Source organism: Thunnus maccoyii, chromosome 5, assembly GCF_910596095.1.
Source record: "Thunnus maccoyii chromosome 5, fThuMac1.1, whole genome shotgun sequence".
NCBI lineage: Eukaryota > Metazoa > Chordata > Actinopteri > Scombriformes > Scombridae > Thunnus > Thunnus maccoyii.
The window spans coordinates 20,226,028-20,237,351 of record NC_056537.1 but is presented as its reverse complement, the minus strand read 5'-3'; the positions used below and the strand labels follow the sequence as shown (position 1 = coordinate 20,237,351).

Sequence of the window (11,324 nt, the reverse complement as noted above, 5' to 3'; positions counted from 1 at the left end):
AGAGACAAATATCCGAGGCATTAAAACAGTCACCTCTGCACACGTCACAGTACAATGTATTTGTAATTAAAAGTTACTGTAGACCTGAAATGAACGGTTGTTTCATGGAGTTTTCAATGTGAGGCAGGAAAAGCTGACATAAGACTTGAACTTTTCATCACTCTGCTAAACTTTGGGTGTCTGATTTTATCTATTGAGCAACAGGGTGCTATTTGTCAGCCATCTATTCAATGACACCTGGTAAAAATGTATATACTGTATGTTTTTCTTTATATGAACATTTGTTTTGATACATGTTTCTATTACTGAATTTCAGTGATTAATATAAAGTGACTGCTACAAAGTTTTCTGCTTGTGGTATTATAGAGATGTATTATATTATAGAGTGACGTTCTCACTTATACTGGGTGGAATAAAATCACAAACATTTGGATTACATTCCCAGCAGACTTGGTCTCACTCAGATTTTCAAATATATAAGGATTACAATACTTATTCAAATTGAAAAATGAATCCCATGATCTTAATTTTTTTTTTTTTTTTTCAAAAAACAGGCTTTGCATTTATGTTAATCATCCTTATAAAGTTTGACATCATCAAATGAAAATGTTGTCACTATGTTCAATCTGATGGAGAAGCAATTGTAAACTTGTGGTACTGTTGTGTTGTTTCAAGGGTGCATACAGTACTGTATGTTGCCAGTTAACAGTAGATTGTAGCATCTTAGACTTGTCAGCCTAGTATCAATTATTCTCAAATATGTGCTCATATGATAATTTCCTGGAGGATAAGACATCATTTCATGCATCATTTCATAACACATTTATCATTTACATGTACTGTTTCTCTTCAGACCCACACAGGAAGAGAAGAGAGAAGAGGAGAGAGTAGATTCAACTTCTGAAACTCTTAAGGCTTTTCATGCATTTGAAATCAAGCAACACACTGGTGAAGTAGCAGGAGTAATACTAGTACGATAGCAGTGGTAGAAAAAAGATGCCCAATACTTCTATTAATGAAGCCCAGAATATACAAGAGTGTTCTTGTGTGAGATATTGTATCCATACCGGTTTCATTGATGACATGTCATTTATAGTGACTCAGAAGTGTTTTTGGAGGATCTACAGCTTTAAGTAGACAAAATTACTGATTGAATTGTCCTACTTCATCATAAAAACATGGTGAGGTGAGGCAGATGCATCAGACATGCTACACCACTAGAGGACAGTACAGCTTCATATCAACCATCATGTGCTGCCAATACCTAAGTGTCTGCAGGGTTTTCACACAGCAGCTTGTAAAACTGTTTAATAGTACAATTCTTTTCTTACTTTAGCATTTAGAAACTGGAGGATAGAGTCTCATAGATCAGTCTGTTTTGAAGCCATAATTATTGTATTCTACTTTACAATGGACAAATGAATGCATGTGGTTTAAATGTGAAATTTAATTGTCAAGTTAGTTTCTAAAGAACAATATATCGATTTCCATCAAATCTTTTTATTTTTATTTTTTTAGAGCCCAGAGTAGCATAAAATATTATATCGTGATACTCTTTATTGGATTACATTTAATCTCTGAATCTCTGATAGACCATATTTTATATCCATATCCTTTTTGTCAGATCAGATAGTGTGTCACCATCTTTATTGGCACTTTAACAGGAGCAGGACATTTTTATCAACATACCCTCCATCATCTTAATTAATACTTCTAGAGGTGGTGCTTACGTTAAGTCCTTTTAGATCACCTGGAGCAAAATATTAAAAAATAATAATAAAGTGGAAAGTATGACATCAGCAAAATGAAGTAGTAATAATACAGCTGCAGTACCCATCATCTTTGAAATATGCCAAAAATGTCAGAAAAGTCAGCACATAAAAGTAGGTCACTCTAGCAAATACATCAGAACATCATCATCACCACAATTATCACCACATTGTCAAACAAACACAAAGACAAAAGGCTTGATAATAACACTTTGGAGCATCTCCCTCCTCAGTTCATCTGATTCTACTCTTGTGTTCCTCCTGTCAAATCAAACACATAATGACAGTTTTACACATTTGCCAGTTGTACCGTAGCTATAATGTTGCAGCACAGTCTCTTTTCCTCTAGCACCATTGACGTGATGTACCAAAGAGCACAATCAGCTAGATTTTAGATGTCAGTTCTTTCACTAATGAAAGGAGACAGTGATGATAATGGAAAATCAGCTTTCATTTAATCCAACTACTCGTAGTTTATTAGAGCTTAGATTCCTTCCCCCTACGTTCTCGCACTTTATGGAGAAACACAAATCCAAACTGCAGCGCATTAGTAGTCAAAGTATACTGTTTCATTGCAGTTATAAGAAAGGAAATATCTCCCTCTGCCACAGTTTGTAATATTAACAAACATTATAACCTGAAAATCAGAGAAGCTTCAAATATTGGACTAATAGTGGCCTTGGTTATCCTCTCTCCAACTACTCATTGTATGTTTTTATGACTTATGGTCACATGTTTATATCCATTAGCCCATCTGTTCACAGTTGACACACATTCAGTTCTATTCAGCATGTAACCATTAGTAGTCCATTTAAGCATCAGACTCACGATTCATTGTAAACATTCACTGTAAACACAAATAATGCGTTTCCATCAAAACTGCTATGTGGGATTATGTATTCTCCAGCCTGCTGCCCTATTTCAGTCATACATCGACTCAGCCAGGCCTGTCTGCTTGAAGGTCTCAGCCACCTGCCTGGAGTGCTGCATCTTAGCCGACAGCGCCTCTAGAATATCATTCTGGTCCACAGCAGTGGCTGTCCGGTAGATGAACGTTCCCATTGACTCCAGACCCCGCATTCCGAGATTCACCCCACAACCTGGAGGATAATGAGGAGAGGAGAGGAGAGGAGAGGAGAGGAGAGGAGAGGAGAGGAGAGGAGAGGAGAAACATACAGTACATTGCAGACACAGATTTTGCAGACGAGTGCTAAACTGTAGCCTTGAAGTCATAGTTATGGCCTAAATGAAAAGAACACAGCAGCATATAAATAAACATTGAGCAGCATGGGGACAAAAAAGCGTCGGCTGAAAGGCCATTGGGTGCAGTAATGAGTCACATAAACAATAATTTATCTGCTCCTTGCATCTTTCTCTTTCTTGTTAAAATGACTTTCTGTTTTGCTAATAAGGATCTTTGATGTTAAGTCTCACCTTCAGCAGTACTTTTGAGGATAGAAAAGATGGCACATGTACTGTTTTTAGGGCAAATATCCCTTCCTATTCACTGCATTTCACTAACTGGAGTTTTATAGACATAGTGTACCCGTGTCAAAGTTGAGCACACGTGCCGCCTCCCCCTCCACCGTGACGGCGACATTGTCCCCCTCTATGTAGGCAGCGCTGATGCGTCTGTGTGACAACTGAATCTCAAAGAGACGACGGCTGCACTGCATGTGGTGGAGCGTCACATCGTTGAGGCGAGGCTCTATGTCCGTCTTGTAGGCATTGAAGGACTGGTGGAATATGTTCTTCATGATCTGAGAAACAGAAGAAAGACGATTATGAGATATTTCTCACAGTTTATAGCATCATTACAGCACCACTTCACCAATTTTTTTTTAACCTTATTTTGTCATCAATTGAAACACACACCATTACACTTACAAGCATGATATGAAGGCTCTGTTGACTACCTTATATCCTTAATCTTGATGATGCACTTACAATTCAAACCATAGCACCACACCTGATTTCAATGCGTGGCTTCAGTGTTCTTTTAGTGCAAAAGAAAAAAAAAGATTAAAAAAGAATTATTAGTGGTCTTTTGGTTGAAATGAGTTTTTCTTGTAACTGCTTGGACCGTGACTGCAGAGTAGTTTTGGGTGGTGGTGAGTAAAGCATTCCCATGAGATAAAGAGAATACTGATAAGTATGTAAAAAAAAAAAAAAAAAGAAATTACGATGAAAATGTGCAAAATCCTTTAATCCTTTAAGAGACAAGTCACTGGATGGATGCTTATTGAGTGAGAGTGGATGCTTAAAAAGTAGGAACATGGTCACTTCACATATTAAAGTTAATGTTAGGACTTGTTTGCGAGACGGGGAAAGATGCATCATGACGGATTTTACAACTGATTAAAACCAGACTTGAAACTATTAGTTGATTAATTGATTAGTCGATGGATAGAAAATCAACCAGCAACTACTTTGATTCTGCTTATCTTTGTCATACATGATATTAAACTGAATATCTGGACTATTAATTCTACAAAACAAGCACTTTGAACATTTTTTCAGACTTTAGAATTAAGCAATTAATCAAGAAATATTCAGCAGATTAATCAATAATGAAAATAATAATTAGTTGCATCCCTTGTTAAAACCCTGCTTTTAATTGCGTAACTCAAGACCAAATTACACCTTTAAACAACAACAAGTTTTGTTGCATTTTTTCCCTCTATCTATACCAAAGATACTGCACCTTTTACCATCTGAAGGCTAACAGAACATAATTTAATCTTGATACATGAACACTGAAGATGAAAATTTGTCCAATGATTGCTGTGTGCATCACATCAATTCTACAGTAATTGTAGGTATTGAGTGACAAGCCTTTCTCCTGCTCTCGCTGCCTCTGTCGCGCTTTCTCTCTGCTCTGCTCTTCTTCGACCCATACTTACACAGTCATCTGTTACCAAGTAACGGTGCATCTGAATGGCCACCCACATAGCAACAAGCGCTCCAAGGATGGTCTTGCTACGTACCTGTGTATACTACACTACATGCTGTGGGCTACAGGCATTATCAGAGCAGTACTTGACATGAAAACCTAGAGTTTAAACAAAACACCGGCTGCCCAGTGGTTGTAAATGCACCCACTACCTGTTGTTGAGCACAGGAGTCAGAGTCCATTTATCCACTGATGTGTAACAGCAGGGTACAGATGGCCTCACACACACATACACACACACACACACACACACACCATTTCTTCTCTCATGCTCTTGCTGGCTCAGACACACTCATGCTCAAGTACATCCACAGACTTAAAACACTCACTCACTTACACACAACAGCACTCACGCAAACACATGCAACCACATGCAGACACTAATGGACTCCCACAATAGTGCAGTCAAAGTCCATTTGCTGAATGAAAGGTGAGGAATAAGTAGGGAGGCAAAGCAGCACTGTGCTGTGGACAGTTATTGTCTGTCTTTTCGTTGTATTACCATGGAAATGCAGCTGCATATTCTTCACACCCAGAGTCCTTATCAACAATAGCAAGCATTCAATGAAGCTCTGAAATGATTTTATCAAAAGGGGACAAGAGCCTCACAGAGGAGTTGGCTGTGTGCCTGAGGAAGCGAACCATCTTGGTGTCAGAGGCGGGGCAGACGAGGGCCATGTAGCGGTTTCTAAAGGTGCCGTAGATTTTCAAGTGGAAGCCGGGTTTGGTCGTGGGGTTTCGGTGCTCTCGGAGGGCCTCCACTCCGTAAGCGGACAGGTCAAAGTACAGGCTGTGGGCACGGATCTCAGGAGTGGGCACCTGGAGTTAAGAGAGAAGTTAGGTAAGGGAGAGAGAAAGGAGAGACACATTTCAAATGTAATAAAATATGCCAGGACCAGCAATCGGATTGGTGTCATATTTGACATCATCACCTGGACATTAACTATATATCTGCTTAGAAAGCCTAATTCTTAACATACATGCACTCTATGATATATGTGATGAAATGACATAAAACATTACCTACACACCATCCCTGCTTATGTTGCATCTGTCGTTTGAGTGGAGATTAAGAAAAGCTTGATTTTTATTCAGTACTTCAATTTGGCAGTAACTCCCTATTTTCCCTCAAGCCAGAAGTGATCAATTTTCTTTTCAGTGACATAAACCAGCCAAGTGGGATCAAACAGCATTTAGTGCCGCCACCAAGGCAGATAGAGAGGGAACAGAGCAGTGGCTGGGAGGGGATAGAAAGGACAGTAGGGCCGACCAGGTCACATATCCTGGGAGGTAAATTCAATCACTGCAGGAAACAGCCAGGGGAGAAATGGGGCCAATAAAAGGCAGCCACACAGACTCTGAGGAGAACGTTGTATGAATGCTTATGTTGGCATAAAATAGCAAGGGAGACTACTTCTGTTTATATATTAGTCAGACATTAGCCTGAAAGCATTTTACGTCAACCTGTTCATATTTTTATCCAAATTAATCCTCTCTATTGTACAGGTTGTTACCATATATAATCATAAGTGGCATTTATCAACACAACTCCATCTCTATGAATGTCTAGTGATCTGCAGGATGAGGAGCAGACTGCTGCTGTAAATATAATCTGTCTGCATTTGGAATGTCTCCTCCTCAGTGGACCAGCAGGGATGTGATGTTTGTTTGTCAGTCTGTCTGAACAATACTTCTGCCTGAATAAGTGCCCAAAGGCTGGTTAGCTGTCTGTGCTGCAACATATTGCACATATTTCACATTTCTTGTCTTGTTTACTGTCTTTATTTCTTTATGTGCAGCTTGTATAAAATCTGACAGTCAAAGGAATAATTCATTGAATTAATTTGGGGCATTTTTAGAAATGATTACTATGTGGAGGTGTTCCATTTTCATCTATTCAGAATTTAATGTGCCTCTTGGTAATATCACTGAGTCATCATTCAAGGAAACATCTGCTTATATAATGACAAGTGACCTTTGGCGCAGTATGTGAAAAACATTACAGTGGATGTTTTGATATCTTGATTTATATTCACCTGGCAGGGAACAGATTATGTGTCTGGCCAGGGGGGTGTAATGAATCGAAGGCTTTATCATCACCATCACCTGCCTCCATCAGAATAACAGCTGCTCTTATCAAATTCGATGAGTAAATCAGAATTGTGTTGATGCTGACATGATCCAACAGTCTGCTGAATTCTAACTGTTTATGTGAGAGTCAGATACCGTGTTCAGCTGCTATTGGTCGGTCCACATAACTGTTTGTTCAAATCAGCTTTATGAGCACAAATCAAGTCGCCTTACACTCTAATATCCTGCAATATCCTGTTTCTACTGTCGTCATTCTTTACACAAACAACAACCTGTTGGTTATCACCTCAGTGTGTGCTGAGTGAATACTGTACATTATTAGTGTATGTGTACATGCATATGTACACAGATTATGTGTGTGTGTCCACACCTGTCTCTGGTCTAATCTCTCTATGGTTGCATTAGCTCCGTAGGCATGGCAGGACTCCACAGTGTAGTCGGAGCTGATGCCCAGTACAGAGCAGGAGTCACCACATGACCCATCAGCCACCACAATCACACGCGGCCAGTCATTGTGTGGGATCCGGCGCAGGTATTCCTCTGTGAACTAAAACAACAAAAGAAAAACAAAAACTAATGTTCATAGCCTCATAGAGGTGTGCTGAAGAATAACTTTTCACTGCGCTGTTGTTATCAAATATTTTGTAAAGGAAGAGTTTACAACATTCAAAGAGCTCCAAAAAATGTATCATTATGTTTTTATACATATGTAGGCTAGTTAGGCTACCACCAAACATTTCTGTGAATCAAATTATTACATTATTATTACAGATTTTATTTAACCAAAATGATTTGAGTTCTTCTTCAAACACTGCCTATTAATCTAAGAGACCAGTTGGTTGTATTGTAATATACCCATACAAGCCATTAAAATGGGCTCCAGAGATTGTGCTTGTCTTGGCAACAGTACATCTCTCTGAGAGATTTATTATCATGCCTGTGTATGCATCACTGCCCCTCAGTAAAAAACCAGGTACTTGCCTGTGCAGAGAAGGAGAAAGAACAGGACAAAACAGTTGAGGAAAGAATGACAGGCTGAAAGGGCCTTACAGGAGCTATAATGACTCAGAGCCGAAGCGATCTATGTTTAATCCATTTAGACCACAGAGAACAGGTACTTTCAAAGACCCCTTTTGCATTCTCAGACCTTTGAAGCAATGATAGACTATAGGAGGGGGAGAAAAAAAAAACAGCGAAACACAATGTCCCGTCTAATCAAGAGGAGAGGGTGAACTTGGCAGTGACTAGACGAAATGAAAGATTGTTGTGATCAATGACCCTCTTGACCTTGTCTTCCATCTTCCAAAGGTTGTTGAATCACAGGAAAGCAGGGAGAAGAGAGTGGTGCCAGGAAGGAGAGGCAACAAATACACATAAAACTCTGATAGTTTCAGATAGTAAATAATGTTTTTTAATAACTGTTTGATGAGATGTAGAAAAAAAACATCAAAGTAAAAAAAAACACTAAAAAAAAAATGTCACAATATCCACAGTGACAATAATAGAGCAGTGATAAAGTCTTGTGTCTGGTTTCCAGCCATGACACAAATATTCACTGAACATTTAATCATTGTTTGCCCACTCTGCGCACACACTGCATGCTTTCCCTCTGAGAAACTCTTCAGAGGTTGTCGTGTTAGTGGGTTATTTCTTTGTCCTAAGTTGGGGTCTGGATGGGGTTAGGGTGGGGGTGGGGTTGGAAGGGGGGTTGTTCTCATATTATTGTTCTCACGATGCTGGTGTTACAAAGCCCACAGTGAGGGCTATAAAAATAAACTTAACCTTTTAATATAACAGGGATACAATTTGTTATTTTTATCATCTTGATTAAAATCTTTGCAGTATTTGATGCTGAGTAATGGAGTCAGGTGCCAAAACACACAGAAGCATTTCATTCAATATGTGTTTGGCTTGGCTTAATATCTACAACAATCCCATGTAGATATTCATAGTGAAATCCATTTTATATGCTTCAAATTTGTGAACTATAATTGTGCATTTAACTTTCCACTGGCCTAAAAAAAAACTGCAGCAAGGATTCTCCTCAGGTTTGAGGTCAGCTTACATAACAGGTTATTTCAACTGATGAGCTTTCAGTGTGACATTATACAATGTTGTGCGAAGAGAAGCTTCAGCAGAATTGCAGAGTAGTAGCTACAGTATATGTGTGTTGTAAATAAACAAATTGATCTACAGAAAATCAAATGTAAAAATGAATGATAAATCAACAAAATTGTAATCTATGTATTCCCTTCAGGGCAATGCTGTAAGGGCAAATGATGAGAGGAACTCTCACACACACACACACACACACACACACACACACAAATCAGAGGGCTCTTTAAATGTCAGTAAAGAAAGGAGTGAGTTACAGTATCCAACAGCAGCCTTGTTCAGGTTCACTCAAGAGCCTGGGGGGACTGAGGCTTCTGATTGGACAAAGGAACATCTCTGTCACCATCACTGCTGCTGGCTATCAGACCCCTGCTGGAGTGGAGGCACATACACCAGCTTCTTTTCTTTGACCACTGCCACTTAGGGAGGATCAGGTTTTGACAGACTATAAAGGCACAGTATTTACAAGATTAGATGAGACTTGGAGTCTCTCTCTCATCTCTACAAAGTCATCACACATTATTTCCAGACCAGTGACGACTATGTATTATTGATATATTTAGTTTAAGATTTATAGCCTGGTTAGAATAGTACATGAGGGTTATTTTGAGTGTAGGATGTCAAAAGGTGATGTGCCTCTATGTTACACACCGACTACGAGATAATGGTTTAGCAAACTGAAAGTTGTAATCAATGAAGAGGCTTTACCTTGGTGCCGAGCTGCACCTTGACGTCCACCTTCTGTTTTTTCTGCTCCAGGATGCTCAGCAAGTACTCCTGAAACACGCCTATCCTGGTGAAGAAATGCTCGTTGTGCCAGCAGCCCTCCATGTTATCAAAGTCCACCCCGAGTCCCAGCAGAAACTTCACGCTGCGGGGATCCAAAGCGATCTGCTGGGGCCGGCAGAGCAGGGCAGTCCGGTACCTCTCATCCAGCACGGTCAGTTTCAGCACCTTCCCGGAGCGGACAGCGACCAGCGCGGCCGTCAGCCCCACGGGTCCCGAACCCACGATGAGCACCGAGATCCTGGCTCGCCACTGTCTGATGCCGTCCAGGCTCACTTTCACCACCACATACACGGCCACTGCCACCAAAGTGCTCAGGGCAGTGTCGTAGGCTAGAGCGCGATACTTTTCCTCCGCGTTATCCCCGATGCCACCAACTCCAGCGTTTTCTGTCTGCAACCCGTCCATAACGCGAGCGGGAATTATAACGTACTGTGTGCCAGGCGATGCTTGCCGGGAGCCGTATCCTCCCTCACCAATTAGTGGAACGTACTCTCATCGTCTATGCATTCACTGGAAGAGAGGAGCCTCCATGCATACACACATCAGACCAGCTGCGACTTGCCACATAAGTCCTCTACGCTCCCTGCTCTGCAAGTTGAGTTGTTGCAGCACGCTGGACTCTCTCTCTCTCTCTCTCTCTCTCTCTCTCTTTCTCTCTCTCTCTCGCTCTCTCTCGCTCTCTCCCTCCCTCCCTCCCTCCCTCTAGCCTGAAGTAAGGTGTATGTTTGGAAAGCGTCAGCACAAAGGGGGCAGTTTAATAGGTATCAGCAGTCTACGCGCAGATGTTTAAATCTGTCATATTTCTGAAAAGGCTTCACAGGACTTCATAGAGTCAGTGGAAAAGTGTCCGGAGGCATGTGATGTGATTCTCCCTTTCTAAAATCCAATAGATGTTTAACAGCAAGCTGCAGGGGCAGGACAGTGTGCTCCGGTTTTACTCCAAGAAACTATTGATTTACTGTTGCTAAAACAAGAGAGGTCGATTCCACCCTCTCTCTCTCTCTCTCTCTCCCTCTCTCTCTCTCTCTCGCAAACCTACAGCATAATGCCAAAAGCCTGATTACAAAGTGTACAGACATCTACTGCTATTTTCCAACAATAGGCAGGAGTTGACGTATCTGACTCATCTGATTGGATGATGAGAGTCAACAGAGTCAGTCTAATGTTGCTGGCAGACGAGTAAGACAAGACATTAAACTGCTGTGCTCCAGGAGCCAGAGAAGAGGGGATGCTGGTGAATGCTGCTGCAAATCACATCTGCTTGTTGCAAGCTTCACATCCTCTCTAATCTCTCCTGTAGCCCTCTGTGCCGTGCATTTCCATTTCAATTGACTGTAGCCTATCTGTTACAGGACCATGTTAATTACTGTCTCCATGTAATGTTGTGTGTCTTTCCTTTCCTTTCCTTTCCTTTCCTTTCCTGTCTTTTCTGTATTAAAGGAAGAGATGGCTGTGAAGAAACTTCACCATGGTGATGGCTCCTCAGAGGACAAGGTCAATTTATATGAAAAGATGTATTTATGTGCTGCTGCTGCTGACAAAAGGATTGTAATGGCATATTGAACAGAGATGATGATGCAGTGCCATTGCTCTTCTCATTTTTATCT

At 40.7% G+C, this 11,324-nt stretch overlaps 1 protein-coding gene across 1 annotated transcript; it reads right to left on the bottom strand.

Moving 5' to 3' along the window:
* Positions 1-601: 601 nt before the first annotated feature.
* si:dkey-234i14.6 lies at positions 602-10,317 on the bottom strand. The gene is made up of 5 exons (XM_042410632.1): positions 9,637-10,317; positions 7,184-7,360; positions 5,332-5,541; positions 3,316-3,529; positions 602-2,869 (listed from the first exon to the last, which is right to left on the bottom strand). Exons 1-5 carry the CDS (start codon positions 10,120-10,122, stop codon positions 2,691-2,693), a joined length of 1,266 nt encoding a protein of 421 aa, XP_042266566.1. The 5' UTR covers positions 10,123-10,317; the 3' UTR covers positions 602-2,690.
* Between the last annotated feature and the right edge of the window lie 1,007 nt (positions 10,318-11,324).